The sequence below is a fragment of the Diabrotica virgifera genome, chromosome 5, assembly GCF_917563875.1.
Source record: "Diabrotica virgifera virgifera chromosome 5, PGI_DIABVI_V3a".
NCBI classification, from domain to species: domain Eukaryota; kingdom Metazoa; phylum Arthropoda; class Insecta; order Coleoptera; family Chrysomelidae; genus Diabrotica; species Diabrotica virgifera.
The window spans coordinates 136,650,657-136,673,637 of record NC_065447.1 but is presented as its reverse complement, the minus strand read 5'-3'; the positions used below and the strand labels follow the sequence as shown (position 1 = coordinate 136,673,637).

General features: G+C 32.0%; 2 protein-coding genes across 7 annotated transcripts in view; one reads left to right on the top strand and one right to left on the bottom strand.

Annotated features, from left to right (window-relative positions):
* LOC114333696 (homologous-pairing protein 2 homolog) overlaps positions 1-22,981 on the top strand; it is a 168,517-nt gene that overhangs the window by 67,411 nt on the left and 78,125 nt on the right. The window lies entirely within an intron of this gene.
* LOC114333699 (A disintegrin and metalloproteinase with thrombospondin motifs 16) overlaps positions 16,601-22,981 on the bottom strand; it is a 764,845-nt gene continuing 758,464 nt past the window's right edge. For 4 of the 5 annotated variants that reach the window (XM_050650343.1, XM_050650341.1, XM_050650345.1 and 1 more), the window contains 2 exons: positions 17,327-21,355; positions 16,601-17,022 (listed from right to left, as the gene is read on the bottom strand). Coding sequence is in view for 1 of the 5 variants with exons in the window: in XM_050650345.1 (XP_050506302.1) it covers positions 21,352-21,355 (4 nt within the window). In the remaining 4 variants the exon portion in view is untranslated. Of the gene's footprint in view, positions 21,356-22,981 lie in introns of all 5 variants that reach the window. The other variant, XM_050650342.1, reaches the window with a different exon arrangement.

The window sequence follows — 22,981 nt, the reverse complement described above, 5'->3', positions numbered from 1 at the left end:
TAAGTCGTTGTCTAATTCGGCGCTAAAATTGACCAGCTCCTTAAATATGCCTCTATTTTCTGAATTTTCTTTTTCGTCGTGACCTCTTAAAGCTAACTCGAAAGCTCCACAACACCTTATAACATTTGTAGTTTTTTTTCTAGCGAAAAACCACCAAAAAAAATTTTAAAATACTAATCTTTATTGTCAATTAATAAATTAAACTTAAGAAATAATCAAAATATTATCAAAATACCCACGATCATGATGCACCAAAAGTTTAATTATAAATACAAAAACTTTTTAACAGAAAATATACATAATAAAAGCGACAAACCAGCACGTAAAGAAACTAAAAATAAATAGACCTGACTTCATACCCTCGTGCCTGGCACAGAGATTCTAATGTTAAGGTATACTAATAGTCGAATATAGCTCTTTCTCTGTCACTTACATATAATGCTCGTAAAATCTTTCTCTCTTTACTCGTGCCAGTACTGACTTCGGCGCGAAGGAGATTCTCCTGTCGAATACTCTCCGCTGTCGGCAGGGATTGTATTGCGCCCATAGTTGCCATATTTTATATAATTTATGAAGATCAAAAGAAATACACACAAAAAAATTAATAGGAATTAAAAAGTTTTGAAGATAAAAAATATGTTTATGGATAGTTAGCAAGGTAGTGCCATGGCTCTATGGCACTACCTCACGGGCCGCCACTGATTCAGCTTAACTAATAATCTAAATTCTAAACAACACTATTTTTAAATTCATAACCAAAAATTGACTACCTGTCTTGTCATGTCACTTCTGTCTGATAATTAGATTGTCATCTCCTTCACTTTTGTTGGTCTGTGTCCATTGAACTGGTAAAAACCACAAGTTCTTATCGAGCAGGGAATTAATGTTGCCCTTTGAGCACTCCTAATACATTCAATCTTTTAACATTGACTTGGAGTCGCTATAAATATCACATAAGTATCATGTAAACCATATTTCTCGATGTTACCAATTTCATAAGGTTGCTAGTTTCATGTACTAAGCAGAACGTAAGTATTACCATGATATTATAAATAACAAGATAATATATTGCGCATCTCGAAGAGAAGGGAGTCGTGACGTAACTGGAGACCCAAGTTTGTAATGGTTCGTAATGTCCGAATGATTTCCGATTAGATTTCCGTATGGCTTTCAAATTGTAGAAGCCTCGGAGGTGTAACCCGAGAAGGTTCTCATTGTTTTCATTCTGGTGGGGTGTAGAATAGCATCATGTTGTTTTATATGCCATTAGAGTGAAAACTTAGTCTTTTTGCTAGCAGTTGCCGCTAGGGCATCTATGCCTTTTCGTTCGTTGCGATCCGAGACTGCACGCTGGGGTTTGTTTTGGTTGGATCGGGGAGAGCAGCATATGTGCCTCCTGATGAGAGACTAATAAGTTTCGAAACCGGTAGAGGTGCTTGCTGCACTCTCTGATTGGACTAGAATATGGTTCGGCTGTATTTTCGGTTTGCAACGAAATTGAAAATGGTTATTCATTTTTGATTTCCGATTAGTTTGAAATGCTCGCGGTTGTATAGTCCAGGCTGTATGGTCGCCCCCGTTAGGTAAATTATTCCGATTTGATTTTTTTGCACAAACTTACTAAAAAAGAGTTCCTTATAACAAATCCACAGGGTGCCGGGAGGTGCCGCGGTCAGAAAATTGTTTAAACAATTTTTTTTAAACAAATTCAAAAAATTTATTTTTCCACCTACCTCTACCGAAAGTATACTTTTCCGGACCTGATTGTAGGGAGCAAAGTTGTACTTTTCCTCCCTAGGGAGGAAAATATTTTTCCTCCCTAGGGAGGAAAAGTAAAAGTGACGTCATGGTATTTCATTCATGAAATATAACTTATTGACGCCCTGTACAATATCTATTTTCTATTACGTAAGTATCTATACATTTTAACGTTTATTTAAAAACACTCTGTATTTTGCAGAATGGTAAAAAACAGTAAATTGTTATTCTGATTTAACAATGTTTACATTAATAATTTGACTTATATTTGACAGTTGACAGTTATATTGTACGTACTTGTTAGTTTTAGTTCTAATAAATTTTGTTGGTTAGTTACATAATAAATTAAGCAAAAATGAAAAAATGACTTGTTATTTGAGGAAGGTGGAAAAACCATATGTATAACATGGGAGTAAAGTGCCTTTTCCTCCCTTGAATGATTACTGCCCTCCGCTACGCGTCGGGCAGTAAACTTCATTCTCGGGAGGAAAAGTAGCACTTTCCTCCCTTGTTATACAAATAGCTATTTTCAATTCGTTCAATTTTTTTAGATTTTTTGGGTCATTATAAGCGAAAAATGTCTCTTGTGATTTTTCTCTAAAATTTATTTTTGTCGAGTTATACGCAATTTAATATTTGAAAAACGCGAAAATCGCCATTTTCAAGGCTTAATAACTCAGTTAAAAATTATTACTATGAAAGTTAGAAAGTGACCAAATCAAAGTTTAAAGTCTACCCTACAAGATTTTGAAGAAATTTTTATCATTATTTTATTACTAAGTTGTTATTTTTAATTATTAACAATGAGCGCTAACTGCATATAGGCGACCGTCAATAGTAAGTGCGAAAGAGATGCACCATTCCGGCCATCTAATGGTGCATCTTACTTGCACTCACATTGACGGCCGCCTCACTTAGCGCTCATGGTTAACAATTAAAAATAACAGCTCAGTAATAAAATAATGACAAAATTTCTTCAGTATCCTGTAGGGGGGGCTTTCAACTTTGATTCAGTCACTTTTTGACTTTCATAATAATAATTTTTAACCGAGTTATTAAGCCTTGAAAATGGCCATTTTCGCGTTTTTCAAATTTTAAATCGAGTATAACTCAACAACAGTCAATTTTAGAGAAAAATTACAAGAGACCTTTCTGGCTCATAATGACCCAAAGAATCTAAAAAATTATACGAAGTGAAAAAATTGATTTTTTGAATTTGTTTAAAAAAATTGTTAAAACAATTTTCCGACCGCGGCACCTCCCAGCACTCTGTGTACCTTTTTGTTATAAGGAACTTTTTTTAAGTGAGTTTGTGCAACAAAATCGAATCGGAATATGTTACCTAACGGGGGCGACGATACAGCGGGAACTCGGACGTATTTGCGCTACGGGAAGATCCTATCTTGTTGTTTATAGTAACGTATGTCCCTAAAGTTTTCGGAAAAGATAAACATTGTATTTTCTTGTTGTAAATCAAGTTTATTTTATTAACTTAACACTGAAAATTAAGTCCACATATTTAAGGTTTATAATGTATTTTTATAAAACAGAAAGAGATCCGTGATCTTCGATGGCACATAAATTTGGTCTTGTATGTGCAATAATCCTCAGGACTGTTTCTAAATCGATCTCAGAAATTTTTGCAAAATTCTTCGCCTTAGCTGATCTTCATTTTGGGCTTACCAGCCATTATTATACACCATTAGACTCGAAAACAGCCCAAAACTCTTCTATAGGCCTCGCCTGAGGCACATTTGGAGGGTGGTCGCGCTTGGGAACAAAATTTATATTTTGAGCAGTTAACCAATCTGTCGTTCTTCTGGCGTAATAGCATGACGCTAGGTTGGGCCAAAATATGATTTCGTCATTGGGGTGATGAGTATTTATAAATTGAACAAGCTTTGTAAGACACCTGTCAACGTAAATGTCAGCATTGAGAGCTTCATTGCGAACACTCCCAACAAACGGCTGTGAAAGACCAGCTTCTGAGATGGCACATCATAACAAAATGTTATCGGTAAATTTCACTTTTCCCTTAACTTTCACTTAACTTCGTTCGGTGCATCTTGTACATTGCGTGTATAAAATCCGTCGTTGGCCTTCATTTCGGAATTGGATAAAGTAAAATACTTTTTATTATCCATAATGAGAATTTTACCAGGAAAATGAATACGTCTCAATGCACGGAAATGTAGGAATTTTTTCTAACTGGGCTTGTTTGTACTTAGGAGCTTTTTTCTTTTATATCTTTTTTTTATTAGAAAAATATGTCGCATCCACCAAAAGGTTATTAGCGACGGAACAAAATATAAATAACAAAATTAAACAATTACAGATTGTACAAAATGTTTCTGGATCTGAGATAATTAACTATATTATTGTCACAGGAACAGTTTTGACCTAGAGCCTGTGGTAGAGCGTTTGGGATCTTGTAGCTCTGTCTTGGTCATATTTACTACATATTGTTAAAAAGTGTTCGACGGTTAATCGGACGTTACACTGATCACATATAGGAGGATTTTTCTTTGTGAATAGGTAAGAGTGCGTTAATCTGGTATGACCTAGACGTAAACGCGTAACCACAATTTGTTCTCGTCTATTGCGCGACGATGGGAGCCACTGAGGCAGATTATTTTTAATTTTATTTAGCTTGAAATTAGTTTGAGACCACTCATTTCGCCACAAAAACAACACTTTATTTTTAAAATAAGCTTTTAAGTCACTGGAAACACACTTGTCTATCGGCTCTGAAAAATCACTTAAAATTGCCTCTCGTGCGGTCCTGTCACCTTCTTCATTTCCTATTATTCCGACGTGTGAGGGAACGCATAAAAATTGGACGCTTCTTCCATGTTCATGAGCTTGGGAAAGCTCGTATTTTAGCAACTTTTCAAAAGGATGTTTCGGAAAAATATGTATTAATGAGTTTAGAGAGCTAAGGGAATCTGTTATGATCAGGGCTTTTGTGAGTGTAAGCTCGTTAAGAAGTTTCACAGCGCGGTATATGGCGTAGAGTTCAGCTGAATATGTGCTACAAGCTGGAGGTAAACAAGTGAGACGATGGAAAAATCCATCAATGTTCCATTGAAGTATCGCGTTGAATGTTGTTAACAGATTCGGAGTTAGATGATACTGAATAATTGTCTACAGAAGAGTCACTGTCTCATTCAGAAGTCAGAAATCTCATTCCCTAAATAGTTGTGTAGTTTCTTTTGAAGTTTTGTAAACTTGGTTTTTGTAGATCTATCATTTGCATATTGATAGCTGCTTTGTAAAAGATAGAGTAAACCAGCCATATCAGTTGTAAATTCTTTAACGACGCTAATAGTGTCGGGGGAGCCTTGGACATTATCAATAAGTAAAGACAATTGGTGGTAATTTAAAACGAATGGTGGGGTATGATTATCAATAAAATTTTCAAAAGTTACCCGTGTAGATGGGACTTTAGATGAGCGCGGTTTTTTGGTTTAGATGATTTGGGTTTTGCAAACAGATTTTGTGATGAAATTGCTGAGTCTGAAGGAGGCGTATCGATCTAACCAATACTGCGTTTTATGGAACAACTTGCGTTTTCGCAAGTGCTATTAGAGTTTTCACTTAGATGCTGTGGCTTTATTACATTTGGAGGTATTGGAGCAAACTCATTGGTAGTGGCAGAAGTCGAGCTTGAGGTTTTATTTGTAAGATTGGTTGAAATGGTTGTTTCAGAAAATTGTGGTGATGTATCAGTTTTATTAGAGTTTTCTGCAGTTGTATCTAATGGAAAAGGTGCTGATAGATTGGAGGATATTGCCTCCGAAGTTTGTGAAAACGGTATTGCCGCTGAATGAGGTTGATTGAAAGTGTTGCTATGAGTAGGAGTATTAGTAATTTCTTGGTCATGGAGATTTGTAGGTGTAGGCGATATGCTCGGATTTGATAATGGATAACTTGATGACTGCTGAGTGTTTGGTACCTTGTGTAATATACTTGTTGGATCTGTTGGATTTGGTACTTCATTGTTTGACTCAATATGAGTTGATTCCGTTACTGAACTGTTATTGCATTTGGATGATATGTGTCGTGTATTTTTGCAAATAAAGCAGGTGAGTGTACCTTGTGACAAAAATATGCGGTGAGGTGTTTGGTCGAAATTTATTACAATAGAATCTGGAATTGCTGATGTTATAGGGCTTACATAAACTTGCCTCCGAAAGCTCAGTATGTGACTATATTCGGGAAGAGTGGAGCTAATTTTCAGAAATGTTATTGGGGAAATAAGCTTTAAACCGATATTCTGTAATTCTTCAACTAATACTTGATGAGGAATTGACGGGCATACACCAGACAAGACTAGTCTTTCTGCTGGAGAGACAAGTCTCCGTGCTGTTACAACTTCGCCGAGTACTTTTATAGAGCCATGTTGTGTCATGAAATTATCTACGACGGTTTTGTTTGCTAAATACATGCAGATTCTATTATGAGATAATCTAGATGAAAAAATAATATTTTTTGGGTTGATGATTGTGCCCAAAGGAATTAAATAATCCTGCAGTTTAGCATTATCGATACAACTAAATACAATTCCTTGGGTCTTACTCGGAAAAGACTGTGAAGCGGCTGAAGCATAACTGTGATATTTGAACGTTGATTTACTGGACTGGTTAGATCGGAAGGTGTGTTTACATTGTGTGAAGTCATTTTAAGCTGCGGTGGCGAAAGCTTCAGTCCGACTCTGGTAAGTGACAAACCAACCGCATGCTAGCTAACCTCACAAAATGATTGTACGGTGGTGTATTTTTCTTATTTGACGTTTTCTTTTCACAATAATAAACTAATAATTACGTATAGATGACTTACGTAGTAGTATCTAGTAGATAAACACTTTAGTTTTTTTTCTTCTTTTATATCGTTTTAAATTATTTTCTAGAAATTGTTCTACTTATATTCGTTATAATATAAATTATATTCGTGAAACATTATATCTTCGGTCAACATTTCGCAAATGCTTTCCTAATTGGTTCTCCATACTCTAAATTAATCTCTGTTCCCGATCAGCAGTTAAACTTCTCAGGAGCCAAACTCTTGGCTCTTTTGTGCAAATTAAGGCATGGTATACCATTTTCGCACTCTTTAACTGTCTGGTAAATGGTTGACACAGAAATATTTTGAGCACTAAAAATTTTTACAATATCGCTTTTTGGTACATGTCCAACTAAACGATAAATACTTTGATGAATATTAAGTTTGTACGAAATATTAACGAACCGTATTTGTCAAAATTGACATTGTTTATATTGTTTAAGTTGTTTACTAAGTTTGGTTTCCAATGCCAACTTGATCCAATGCTTTCTACCAATAATACTTTTAAATCTAAAATTTTCCGAAAACTTTAGGGACATACGTTCTCATAAGTATTACCACATTTTTTCTTCAACTAGTCACAATTTTAACCTTTTGCATTCATTCTAACGTGGAAATACTTCGTTCTAGGCACTAAAGATGATCTGATATAGATCGAAAACGTTTTGCGAATCCTTTTGGATGACTTTTAATGGTTTTTAATAAACTTTTTTATACCATTGTACAAACGAAGTTTTTACTTCTGTGTGATTTTTTAATAAAAAGTTTATTTTATATTCTATAATAATTGACGTTAATGAGAGAAATTCCTTGGCATATAACGTGCAAATCATTCCATTTGTTCGAAATATTATCCCGTAGGTTCAAAAATACGATGATTGCCGATCATTTTCTGACAGTCTACTCGAACCCAGTTCGTAATCACTTTTTGGCTTCGATACGTATTCGCATCGAGTTTGTCTACTGTTCGTTTTGCGATTTCGCATCGAGTGTTCGTAATCCCGGGCAGGACCGGATTTAAGGGGGGACAGGCTGGGCAGCTGCCCGGGGCCCCCACAAAGCCCCAAACGTAAAAAATTAGCACATTATTCACATAGAATAATTTTTGTCAATCAATTATTAACTGTGGTTTCTGATATTTTTGCCAAGTCACGGTCATAAAACAGAAAATATATTGAATTATTTAATGACATTTTTGCAAGAACATGATATCGACTTGAAAAACATAAACTACAGAGGTAATTCTACGTTAACGCGTTAGTTATGAGTGGAAAATACAATGGTGTTCAGGGTAAAATTAGAGAACATGGATTCCGTGTGCCGCCCACTCTCTAAATTTATTTGCAAAAGCTGCAGCTAAGTGTTGTCCTTCTGCCATAGCATTCTTCGATTTATTAGAAGAACTATATTATGCACCATAATATACATTTTTCACTTCCTCTCCAGATAGATACAACTTGTTAATTCAATGTTTAAAAGCTGCGTCTTTAAGCAAGAGCAACGCCGACCCTGACAGAAATATTATTGTTCCTAAAAGAGTAAATAATACTAAAAGATGGTCATCTTAAAGTGATGCCACAAAAGCGCTAGGTTATAATCAGATTAAAGAGCATTATCCACAATTTTAGAAGACGATGAACGACAATTTAAAACTCGTAGCGATACAAATGATTTGTATAATCCAATCGAATATGTCTACTAGAAACAGGGATATTTGCAATATTTTGGAATGATATCTTAGAGAGAACAAATAGCACGAGTCGTATTCTCCAAGATCCAAATATTGACCTTAATTCAGGAGTGGCGGCACTTAGATCACTTAAAGAATCTATATTATTTTAAGGAACGTTCGCCTCACCCCACAGCCTAGACTGAAATGACATCAGAGAAATTTAGGAATCCAAATTTTGTGGCTATCATTTAATTCAAAGGCTTTCTGCATATAAATCCATTTATTTCAATTGTGGATTTTTACATCATTTGGAAAATTTAACTCCCAATGAAATTGAAGCTCACTCACTGAATCTTGCCGACATTTATATCAATGATTTAGATGGAAACCTAGGTGTCGAACTGGTACACTTTGTAGAATGTTTCAATTCATTTAAAGAGGAAATCGGTTTATCTAATATAAGTAAAGAATTTCAAATCTACAGACTGCTAAAAGAAAAGAATGTGTATGTTGCGTTTCCAAACGTTGAGGTGACACTTCGTTTATATTTCGTTCTGATGCTCTAACTGCGGTGGAGAGAGATCATTCTCAAAACTTAAGTTAATTAAAAATCGATCTTCTATATAATAGTCATCTCTCTATAATAAGCATTGAACACGATGTCGCAATTAGACATGTCCTACATAATCAATGAATTTTCAATTAAAAAATCTCGAAAAATACCCGAACTTTAACCATGCATCTTACTATGTCGTTTATTTTATTTTTAATATTTTACTGCAACGAAATGGTATTTTTAATTATTTAAATATATATTTATAACAATAGATAAACATTTTTTTTAATTTCTAAAAGGGAAAGCTCTGTAATTGGCTGTATACCTACACAGTTATAACAACAATTTTTTTAATGGTAGGAGGTAGGGGCCCCTCACCAATTCTGCCCAGGGGCCCCACTGCCTTAAATCCGGCCCTGATCCCGGGGCTGGTTACCAATACTTAACCTGAGACTTAACTCACGCCGAAAAAGTTCCGTCAACACTCGCGGTTGGACGTTTTTACCGACTTCTATTAATTTATCTTTTTATACATATACCATTGATATCTAAAACATTAAAAACATTATTTTTGGATTGTATCGTTCACAATAAAGTTATATTTGTAAAATAATTTAAAAAAAATCTTATGTTAACAAGTAGATATATCTACTCGTTTTTCTGTTTTTCTTTGAGGTACAATGTTCATACTTCCCTGCGATTTATTTATTTTATTTAGCGTATGGCATTTTTCGACCGTGACCAGACATCTCGTAACGCGACAATCGTAACCGGACAAGTGGTAACGGCGAAAGTTCGTAACAGCGACACTTCGTAACGACGACAGTTCGTAACGATACAAATTCGTAACGGACAATTCGTAACGTCAAAATGAAATTGTTCTGTTTATTTTTGTTAACTGTTAATACAGTTATAATTGAAATTATGTTTATCAATTTAACGAATTATGTAGTACCGGGATAAACAAATAAACACGTTTAACGCATTTTATATTTCGTGTTTCAGAATATTAAAAGTCTAAGTTTTCACTCTAATGGCATACAGCATATCCCACCAGAATGAAAACAATGGGAACCTTCTCTGGTTACACCTCCGAGGCTTCTACAATTTGCAAGCCATACGGATGCTGAGACTAAGGAAGATGAGGGAATTCTACAATTTACAATTCACGTCCCATCTGCTCAGCGCGGTAAAGTTCCAACGAGACTGGTTCCCTTCATACTCCACACAGAGTAAATGTAAATCAAAAATGAATAACCATTTTCAATTTCGTTGCAAAACGAAAATACAGCCGAACCATATTCCAGTCCAATCAGAGAGTGCTGCAAGCACCTCTATGAAATTGAAAATGGTTATTCATTTTTGATTTTTAATATTAAAAGTCTTTAAACACAGACAAATATCTAAATACATACAAACTTTTAACAATATTTTTAAAAGTTTATCCCTCTTATTGTTCCTTAAATTTGCATATTACTCCAGGCTGTGGGTGAAAACTAGGTCGATTTCAGAATATAATTCAGGAATTTTTGAAACCTATCAGGTGTTGTAAAGGACGATGCCAGGAATAACTTCTACTAAAATGTGACCAAAAATATTGTGAGCTTTTTTTTATTGAGATTTTCATTTGTTTAAATTGCAATTTTTGAAGATTTTTAATTTTGCAGCTTAGGATATTGATTCTAGAGAAAAACTTTTTAGTAGAAAGTTGTAGTAAGTTAAAACCTACAATTTGCGCTATGGTAAGTTTAATTTCGTTTATTGGTTATTGCAAAACAGCCTGCGAAAGGTCCAAAATGGCCGTTTTTTTACAATTGCGTTATTTATTGTACAAATAATTTTTTTTATTTTTTAAAGCTGAAGATTTTTCAATTCCAAACAAAAAAAAATTGTAAGGCCGGATTAACGAATTTGTTGCTTAGATATTATAAATTGTTTATCCCAAGAGGTCAGATGTCGAAGGCTATAACTTTTAGAAAAAAAAAATCGTAGAGAGTTGGTGAAACATCCAATCTCCTTCTAAAGAGTTATATTTTCATAATCTGATATAAATAAATGCGCAAAACATTTTTAAACCTCTAATTTTTGGGTTTGAAAATAAGGCGGCAAATTTCTTTATAAACATTTAGAGCTGAAGCGGCCCCGTACATCCTATGAGTTTTTAACTTACAGATTATTGTTGCTGAAGACGAAACGAAGATTTATAAAAAAATAAAAATTTTGTACAACCAACTGAAGCCGAGATAATTGATTCTTTTTCTTAAATCGTAGTGCTTTTATTTATAACAATTAAGAAATTATTTTACAGTCATTGACTAAAGAAAGACTTATATTATCTTAAAATAAAAATTATTATAAAATATACTTACATTTAATTATTAAAAATTATTTTTAAAATCGGTGCTTTTGCGAGCGGCCGAATTTTGCAAATCGCCCGAGCCTCGATTTTTTACATTTCGCTTCGTTATCGGACGTATTCGCTACGTATACTAAACAGATTCGAAGCGAATACGTTCGATAACGAAGCGAAGGGTCAAAAATCGAGGCCCCGGCTCGCTTCAAATCCGCGCGCTCGGAAAATTTTTACGTAACTTGTATTAAATTTTGACCTAAAACAATTTAATAATATTACCATTATAATATACAGTCTATTTACCACTGTATTTGTTTTTCTTGATAAATTTTTATATGTGAAATCTCATTTCTGAAGAAATAATATTACAAAAATGATACATATACAGCGTGTCTACTTAAGTTGGAAACATATGGGAAACTTTTTTATTATTAATTTTACGAAAAAAAGTTATACTTTATAAAAAGTTCTGCATGTCCCAAAACTTAAGATTCAATCATCAGATATCAAATTTTCTCAATATTATACGAGGTATGTCAAAAAATATGAATTTCGGTCAAGGATAAAGTACCTTTATTTCTCTCAATATCGAAAATTCTTACGATAAAAAGTTGTTTGGAATTAAAAACTAAGATCAAATGTGCAATTACATGCTTCTAATTGGAAAAAAAATTTCTCAAAGTTATGGATACCCAACATCGTTTTTAATTATTACAAAAATATGGTAACTCGTTTATTATTCATTTTATGAAAAAAAGTTATTCTTCATAAAAAGCTTTGCATGGTCCAAAATCTAAGACACAACCATGATATATCAACTTTTATTAATTTTATACGAGGTGTGTCAAAAAATATGAAATTCGCTCAAGATTATAGTACCTTTATATTTCACAATATTTCAATTAGAAGGATGTTATTGCATATCGAAACATAATTTTTAATTCTAAACAACTTTTTTAATAACCGTTTTCAATATTGTGAAAAATAAAGGTACTTTACTCTTAAGTGAAATTCATATTTTTTGACATACCTCGTATAAAATTAATAAAATGTGATATCTGATGGTTGCATCTTCGGCCTTAGGACATACAGAGCTTTTTATAAAGAACACGTTTTTTTCGTAGAAGTAATAATAAAAGAGTTATCGTATGTTTAATAAATAAAACGAAGTTAGTATCAATAAATTTGAGAAAAATTTGGAAAATATTTTTTCCAATTAGAACCATGTACTTGCATATTTGATCTTAGTTTATATTTCCAAACAACTTTTCATAATTAGAATTTTCGATATTGAGAGAAATAAAGGTACTTTACTCTTGAACGAAGTTAATATTTTTTGACATACCTCGTATAATATTGATAAAATTTGATATCTGATGATTGAATCTTAGGTTTTAGAGCATGCAGAACTTTTTATAAAGAATAACTTTTTTTCGTAAAATGCATAACAAAAAAGTTTCCCATATGTTTCCAACTTAAGTAGACACGCTGTATATGAAATATATAACTATATTTTTAATTTTTTCATTGTTATATAAATATAATAATAATAATGTTACTTCTTATTATACAATATAAAACTTTTTCTTCTTGTAGTGACTATACGTTTTGGATGTTGGCGACCATCATGGCAATTTGGCAAACCCCATTTGGAAACTGAGAACCAGGAAGGCGAAGGATGATTACCTTGCTAGAAAATTTACGTACGTCGTTCAACACAACAACTACAAATCTTTTCAGAGCAGCAGTACCGATTTAGTGTGCAAGTACAGATTGCCATGATGGTCGCCAACATCCAAAACGGATAGTCACTACAAGAAGAAAAAGTTTTATATTGTATAATAAGAAGTAACATTATTATTATTATATTTATATAACAATGAAAAAATTAAAAATATAGTTATATATTTCATATATAATATGTATCATTTTTGTAATATTATTTCTTCAGAAATGAGATTTCACATATAAAAGTTTATCAAGAAAAACAAATACAGTGGTAAATAGACTGTATATTATAATGGTAATATTATTAAATTGTTTTCGGTCAAAATTTAATACAAGTTAAGTAAAAATTTTACGTAAAAAAGTTTAAGTAAAAAGCGGCCGAATTTGCAAAATTCGGCCGCTCGCAAAATTTTTTACCTAACTTGTATTAAATTTTGACCGAAAACAATTTAATAATATTACCATTATAATATACAGTCTATTTACCACTGTATTTGTTTTTCTTGATAAACTTTTATATGTGAAATCTCATTTCTGAAGAAATAATATTACAAAAATGATACATATTATATATGAAATATATAACTATATTTTTAATTTTTTCATTGTTATATAAATATAATAATAATAATGTTACTTCTTATTATACAATATAAAACTTTTTCTTCTTGTAGTGACTATCCGTTTTGGATGTTGGCGACCATCATGGCAATCTGTACTCTGTACAAATTTGTTACTTACCTCAATAGTGCTACTTGTTTGGTTTTGTTTGTTTGTTACCTTATTATTTAGCCTATTTTTATTTAATTCCTCATATTCCATCATCCCATCTCCTTCCATTTCTACATTAAATTTCTCTTTATCTGGAGGTTCGGGTGGTATACCTTCCATATTACTTGTTTTCTGAAATTTAACTTCTAGTCGCGAAATTTCACACTTTCTTACAGAGCACTAGTTTAGTACTTCTTTAGACAACTAGCAATACTCAAAAAGTTAAGAAAAAACCTTAAAAATTAATAATTTTTAGGAGGACTTCTAAATAAACTGACTTTCAATTTGACGTTTATTTCACAATTGCCTAAAAGAATCTAAATAAAGAAGGAATAACATGAATGTTAATATCAGAAATGTAAAGTGAACTATGTGTCAAACAATTGTAATTTTGAAACGGAATAGATGAAGTTAATGAGTTATAACATAGGAGACAACCAAACAAAATAGTTAGCGTGTGAGTGTACATTGGAATGATAGTTATATAATACAGGTTGAAAGTTGGGATTATTGTCAATATGAAGCAAAAAATCTAGATTCTAGATGAACTAATTCACTGAATTGGTAAACTGAAAATTTGAAATTTTATAGTTAATAATGGAGTAAACAGATTGATATATTGTCGAGGGAAATTAATGAACAGTGTTGAAAAAAGGAAAAGAACAACCAGAGCAAGAAATGCAAGGGGACCCGAAAAAATCAGAGACACGAGGCATGACAATATAACTATGTGGTTGGGAAAATTTATGATGGAGGATTGGAAATGAAAGAAGGTAAACGTAAACTGTGTTAGGGATGGCAATATAACTTTGTGTTTGGGAAAATGTATGAAGGAAGATTGGAAATGAAAGAGGTAAACTGTGTTAATGATGGGATAGTTAAAAAGGGGAAGAGAAAGAAAAGAAACCAAGGGCATATTGAAATATGTGTTAATGGGTGATTAGTAAGGAATTAATAAATGTTATATGCTAGTGGGGTGAATGGAAAGAGGAAACACAGTAAAGAAAAGGATTAAAAGAAAAAAAAAAGAAAGAAAAGAATGGAGAAATTATAAAATATAAGTTAAGGGAATAATTGTCGGTGGATAGAAGTAAAAGGTCGATTTAAAGTAGTTTGGCGGTTAACGCAATTGGGGCTAGTCCTCATGTATCTAGAAATTTCAAGGTCCTCGTACAAATCCAACCGTAGAGAATTCTTATCCTGGATGTTGTGACCTTTTGTAAAAACTTTTGTAAGAACTTTTGTTGTAAACTTTTTATTATTTAATTATTATAAACGTTTATTTTATATTCTAAGGATGATTCAGTGATAACGTATACATACCTAGATATACAAATATATGATTTTCGAACTTGAATAGAATTTGAGAATAATTATGATTTTTTACCGTTATTAAAGATTAAATGACCAGGGAAAGATGGGAGACGTTATATAAAAATATTACTAAAGTTCGTAATAGTCAATGCTAACTACCTATTCCCTTCATCGAATTCTGCCTCAGAGCATTACTTATCTTACATTTTCGTCATTAAATCCTACTCTGCAAATATTACAAGGATAAAAATTAACCATGAACGTTTTCCTTTACATTTTTTTAAAATAGGAATAAGTATTAGAGAACTGCTGTCAGTGTAATGAGTGTATAACACATCACTGGGAGATTTAAACAATATATTGTTTGAATGTTCAAAACATGAGAATTCTTATCAAAATCGTATAATCTAAATATCGTTTGATTAACGATTTACATTATTTTTAAATTGAAGAAATCAAAGTCATCAAAGTATGAAGTAAGTAGGTTATGTCGTTATGTATTCACTTTTCTTAATTTTTATACTTTGACCGGCAAGAGAGAAAGTGTTATAGGAGATCAGAGATCTATCGGAGATATATATATATATATATATATATATATATATATATATATATATATATATATATATATATATATAGTTCGAGTTGGCAACTCGATAGGGTCGTCGGTAACGAGTAGTGCCTTCGAGTTGACTCTCATCGACAACGTAGGGAAAGAGGTTTCGTAATCACTCCCTACGGTAACACATGGCGGATACGATGCGTATCGAGTGTTCGTAATCCGGGCCCAGATCCTTCTGCATTTTATCGATGTGTTGTATAGCGGCCTCTATACGAAGCCAGAAGAAGTCGGAGACTTCTCTTCTGTAACGAAAGTGAACCTTAAATTTAAAGCTTACTTTGCGAAGATCACCTAGCGAAGGTTCCCCTTCGCTGTGGAAGAGAAGTTTCCTGACTTCTTGTTGATTCGTATATAGAGATCGCTGCATGTGTACTCAGGTCTGTTTTATTACTGAACCACAGAATAAATAACCATAATATTCTGTGACTGAACCGACCAAAATTAGATTGTATTTCATTTCAGTTTAAACTATCACAAGTGTTCCTGAGGAAAGTTGATACACGTGTAGAGCGAAGAGAAATCTCCTTAATTGTTGTTGCTTCTTACCTATAGAGGTCACTGCTAGTGTACTCAGGTCTGTTTTATCATAAGTGTTCCTGAGGAAAGTTGATCCACGTGTAGAGCAATGGTGGTATTCGAATTGGAATGCAATGGTCTACTTTAATTTCACCGTATTTTCTCTATGTAAAAAGTTTAAGATGCACTATTGGAGTCAAAGTTTATACTTAGCATCGTTCAATAGTTTCCAGTTAGCTTTGAATTTGCGGTTCACCTTTTCTATCGAAGAGAAATCTCCTTAATTGTTGTTGCTTCGTACCTATAGAGGTCACTGCTAGTGTACTCAGGTCTGTTTTATTACTAAACCGACCAAAATTAGATTGTATTTCATTTCAGTTTGAACTATCACAAGTGTTCCTGAGGAAAGTTGATATAACTCTAAACACGTGTAGAGCAACGGTGGTATAAACAAAAAAAAACACTAGGTATTTAATATTATTCTTTATTCGGAAATAAAAAAGTTTGTCATTTTGTAAAACCATTTTTTCGAAATATACTTTATTTACTGTTTAGAGAACTATAACAACATACTAATCAGCCTCTCTTCATTTAAATTGTTAATATCTTTCAGAAATTTTAAAATATATTTCTCGAAATGGATTTATTACAGATGTTTTCTTTTATTGCTAGATAATTGGTATCATAGATAATTCAGTTTTGTAATATCTATGTATATTCCTACCGCAAACAATGAAAAACAACATTTGACTGATTATAATAACCATTCAATAATCTTTACAATGAATTTGTCATACAGAAGCGCAATTTGGAGTTTGTTCAAGATGTACTACCCGTAACAGTAGACTTAGCACTTAGCATTCTTGCACTAATTGGTAATTGGAGTATCACTTCGTGCAATAATTAAGCATAAGAGATTAAGATATAAATGGAAAAAATTCAACAGAACCTGGAAATACTTGATAGACCAAGAAGGAAGAGAAATGCCATAACTAAAAATAGACACAGATACATCGGACGAATTAAAAGAAGCAATGATAAAATTTGTGAAGGTACATCTACAAGTTTTAGTGTCTGAAGTCTAAGTTAAAAAAGCACAAAAACTGGAAGACACATCGTGATTTAAAGAAACATAATAATAAAAAAGAAAAAATGTGAAAATGAAAGAATCTATATAAACCATGATATGCGAACCAAGACTGTGGTATGTACCAAGAAGTAATAATCGGATTTAGTAAACTAACTATGGAAGCCAAACTGTGGAAATGGAACGAAAATAAAGATAAGTTAAATGAACCACAGAAACTGATAGAAGCACCAGGGGCCGATAATAGAGGTCTTAACCAGGCGGAGAAAAAAGAAATGAATATTATTTATAAAGGAAACAATAAAAGAAAGCAATATAAACAAACAAGAATAGCAACTTTGCTAATGCAATTGGCTTTGCAAATGCAATAGCCATGTAAAAACGATTCTAAAGACGGGGCAAATGGAAGAAATTGAAAGAGAAATTGAAAAGTACCAAATCCAGATGACAGCTCTACAGCAGGTGAGATGGAGAAACAATGGGGAAATATAGAAAGGAAAGTACACATTTTTTATAGTAGCAATAATAAAGGTGTAGAAATGGGAGTAGTCTTTTATGTCTTTGGAAACGCGAGAGAAAAAATAATGAATTTTAACGTTCACTTTCCGGTCTTGACCAGAAAACTGGTATTTTCTGGACCAAAAATTATCCAGAAAGTGAACATTTTCTGGTCAAAGAAACGAAACGAGAATACATTGAAGAAAAAACAAAGCAAACAAAGAAGGATACCTAAAGACCGACAACTTCAAATTTTTAGTGATAGTTATTAAATCACAGCGCTTAGGATAGATATGATACATCATCAGAAGATCTGTAAATAAGATGATTAAAAAATGTACGAGCGTGGACCGTAATTCAATGAAGAAGCCACGGAGACCGTAAACAAGATGGTGGAGTGACAATAAATGCAAATAGGAAGGAATGGAGACATATAACGAAATCAGCGCGAACACATATGGTTTCCAAAAGAGGAGAAAGAGGACTAATCCACCTCAGAATCGGATAGTACGCAAAAGCGTAGGGCATAATCCGAAGGGATTATAGGCAACAATGATGATGGTATTTTATTCTTTATTCTAAAATAGCTACATACAAAAGTTTGTCATTTTGTAAAACCATTTCGAAATATACATACTTTATTTACTGTTTAAAGAATTATAACAGCTACTCAGGTAATCAGCTACTCTTCACTTGAATTTTAAATTGTTAATTTTTCCCTCAGAAATTTTAAAATATATTTCTAGAGACAGATTTATTACAGATGTTTTCTTTTATTACTAGAAAATTGGTATTGCATTTATATTTTGTAATATTTTTCTACCACAGAGCAGCGCAAATCAACATTTGACTTCTACAGTACTTATTGAATAATATTTAATACTTTACAGTGAATTTTTCATACAAAAAGGCAATTTGGAGTTTATTAACGATGTACTACCCGTAATAGTAATCTTAGCATTCTTTTAGATTATGGCATTACTTCGTCTGACTTATTTTATCATTTGATTCTAATTCAGATGAAAATTAAAACAACCGTAAGTAGGTACTTGAAACGTCTCACAACTAAAAATTTACAAACACGTTAAGGGCCAGTTGTTCGAACGCTAATCAAAAATGATCATTATCAAATATTTAATTACAATTATATTTGATTAAGCGTTATGTTGACATTGTTGACTGATTTATTTTATTATTTTGGTTTTAATCTAAAATAAACCATAATTAAACTCTTTCTGATGTTCATTTTATGTTTTTACTTACAAATCAATAATAATAATAAGCAATTTTTAATAATTTAACAGCTGCGGATATATTTTAATTACTGCTTTACCTACAATCAATGAATGATTAGTGTTTTACATGTATTTTGATGTCTCGATTTGATTCCCATCAAGAAAATTGATTACAATAAATTGATTGATTATAATCAACTTCTTTATTAGCGTTCGAACAACCGGCCCTAAGAGTTTCATTTATTAAAAAGACCAATTCGCAAATAGAAAATTTAATCAAACTTAGTTCTACAATAATTTAGAAAATAGTAAATAGAAAATAGAAAATAATAAATATATATTTTTCTTTGATGAAAAAAGCCCCATCTCGCCAATAAAAAAAGATCTCAGTGTGCACTCGTTTTTTAACAAAATAAACGAATATCAAATAAGTGTTATAAAATCATAAAAAAATATTAAAGTATTTATTGCACAAAAATATTATACAACATCGCACAACTTCCATAAAAATATTATTTATCAATTTCCCGTTTTATATGAGAAAAAACTATGTGGTGGTTTCTTACATTCAGTTCTTTAATACATATAATAAATTAATATACAGTGATGAGCGCTGTATAACAAGTATGTTAATGCAAGGCTAATATATAAAGTGTGAATGTAGTGTTATATTTTATTGGTTTCTTAAGTTTTACAATATTCATTATAGTATTAACCGTTTCTATGATTTGAGGAAATGTGTAATTATAAGAAAATAGAAACAATAGTTTACATGTTTTAGAAATTTTAAAATAAGAGACAATTTTAGAAAATTATATAAAAAATCCTAGTATCTGGTAAACGATTGGAGTAGGTGTAGGTACTTCTAAAGCAAATAAATCAATATTATTTGGAAATCATAACCAAAACTAGCAAGGCTATGATAATAGGGATTGAACATTTCGCGAACGGTTCTAAACATTTTGCTATTATGATGAACTATTGCAAGAACAATTAAAAAAGCTGTTATAAGATGTACTAGAAATAAAAAAACCAAGACACGTTGAATGTTACGAGGAGCACTCCCGAATAATTATTTACAATGTATAAACTATTTAAATGTATTGTAAATCATGATTTGGGATTTACATTGTATATACATTCTAAATTATGATTTGGAAGTGCTCCTCGTAGCATTCAACGTGTCTTGGTTTATTTATTTCTAGTGCATCTTTATTGTGATTGTAGTATAGTTCTGTTATATTATTAAAGAGAAACCAGTAAAATATATTGTATAATAATTGGCAGTGGTACCTATATAATCTTTTCTTTGATATCAAAGTATCGCATGATACGCGTTGTTGTATTATATAAATGGCATCATGATGATTCGAGCAATCTATGATCAGAGTTGAGTATAACAACTTTATACAAGTTTTGAATTATTATGTAATACGTGGTATAAATTCAATAAGTTTAGACTACGAGGATGTATTTGAATAGAATGGCGATTCAAACAATGTTAGATAATAATTTGAGACGTGTTCAAATTTTTTATTAATGTAGGTATTCGAAGTAATATTCACCCAATAAAATTTTTTCGTTGCGGATCAAACAAGAAAATTGTTCATTAGTTGCCTTCTATATCAAAGTTCACCAGGTAGTTATTATATATGAATTGTTTTTACAAATGTAATTAAATTAAACCTGAGCCATATATTCCAACCACAGTGGTTGATTTTTTCCCTGCTGGATAAAAAAGTACAACCTACAGAGACTACGGCCAACAAATTATAACATCCACAACAATATTAAAAGTGCTGAAACTGTAGACGATTAAAGTGTAACAAACTTATGTCAAATTTAAACAGTTATTAAGGAATAAATAAAGGTAGAGAGGATACAAGAGAACTGAATAATCTACTTTGTCACCGTATTTTTTTAACTTCCAATGAGAGTAAATACTTGGTATATATGAAATTGTCTGTATGAAGTACACGAATCACCAAATTTTTCTAATGATAGTACATATATGTACCTAATTATTTTATGTTTAAAATTTAATTTTGTTATTTAAAATCTTAAGATATATTATTGAGGTCAAAAATTGAAACTGCTTTTTTATTACTGCAGTATATTTTCGGAAGTATTCATCATTGGACATTGCCTCTATTGGTTGTTAGACCCAGCTCTATTTTTGTGCTCTACGTGTGTGTCTTGTTATTTTCAATTTTCGTATATTCCAATATACACGATCGTTTTGTTTCTCACATTTCGTATTTGCCGAAAATTTTATAAATGTTTATTAACTGTACATCATATGAAAAACTTAAAACTATCAATCACAAGCACTGATATTGTCTCTTCAACGGCCCGTCGAAGCAGTGCCATTTTGAAGAAATATTCTCCATTAAATAATTTCAACTGTAAAAGAAAACATAATACAATTATTTAGTAGTTTGTTTAAAATATAAATGTTTGAGACGACATCAAATTATCTACGCTAGTTAAAAAAGTTTTAATTGAAGTTGATTGTTTAAATTTTCAATAACCCTTAATACACTCACCGGCGCAAAATTCCGCCACTGGAAATTTATTGTTTGATAACTTATCACTTTATTGTACTCCGATTTTCAAGATTCTTGCATCAGTTTGTAGGTACATGTATTGATATCGTTTGTTATCATCGTTTCCGGCAACTAAACACTTTTGCTTAGATGGCATTATACGGGGCTGAATTGAAGCGTTGTATTTTCTCCTAACTTTAAAAAATTCTGTGGAAAAATTGAAGAGCGGTTGTTTCATAGTTCTTTCGTATTATCCCCGAGACATCACTAACATTTTGTTTTTGGAATTATCCGAATATCTCTTTTCTTGTAAGAGCTGCGCAATTTTATGTAAATAAAACACTGATTGACTCAAAAAACAAAAATATCTTAAATAGAGGTTGGATTGATAAGATAAGAATGGCCCACATGCAGCCCAGATCTCAATTCTATCGACCATTTATGGGATGAATTGAAAATAGCTATTCGCCATCATCCTAGGCTTCCAGACAATTAGGTACAGTTATGGCCCTGATAGAGGAGTATCGGGCTATTCCCCAGGCGAGGATAACATATCTTATTTATTCGATGCCAAACAGACTGCGAGAGGTGGACATACCCGCTATTGAATTGTTTTGTTTTGTTGTTAATTTTGTTTTTTGTTGTTAATTTTAGTGCGTTTGATATTTTTAATTAAATAAACCTACAAAGCAGTGTTTTTATTTATAGCTTTTACAAGGAAAGAGATATTTGGATAATTCAAAAAAAATCTTAGGGATGCCTCCGAGATAATACGAAAGCAGTATGAAAGAAAATCAGCCCTTCAATTTTTCCACAGAATTTTTTAAAGTTAGGAGAAAAGATAACGTTTCCATTCACCCCCGTATAATACCATCTAAGCAAAAATATTTTGTTGCCGGAGTAATAACAAATGATATTAATACATGTACCTACAAACTGCTGCAAGAGTCTTAAAAATCGGTGTACAAATAATAAAGTTATAAATTGTTAAACAATCAAAAATTTTTACTGGCGGAATTTTGTACCGGTGACAGTATATCACTATAATGGCGCTATGATAATGCTATTCATATTATGGGTTACGTTTATTTCCAACTAAACATCGTTTTCAACATTTCTTTTTTATTGCCATTTTTAAGTAGTTTAACTTGACGATAAAATAAATTGTACCGCAAAAATGTAGGTATCTCTAATGGAAAACATTTTATAACCATTTCTAACGTAGATATTTGAGTTATCAAACATTTACATATACATATACTGGGATTTAGTAGAATACACCCACCAACTTAAAATTTTTAGTCACTTACATTTATTTTATTACATAAGTAAGTACACCATTTAAAAAAAGCAACACTCTCAGATCCATCCTGTCCAAAACCAAACCGAATAATACAGCGGAGAGGCCAAAGAACTGCATCTACAAAATACTCTGTGAATACAACAATTTCTACATAGAAGAAACTGCAAGACCATTAAGCGT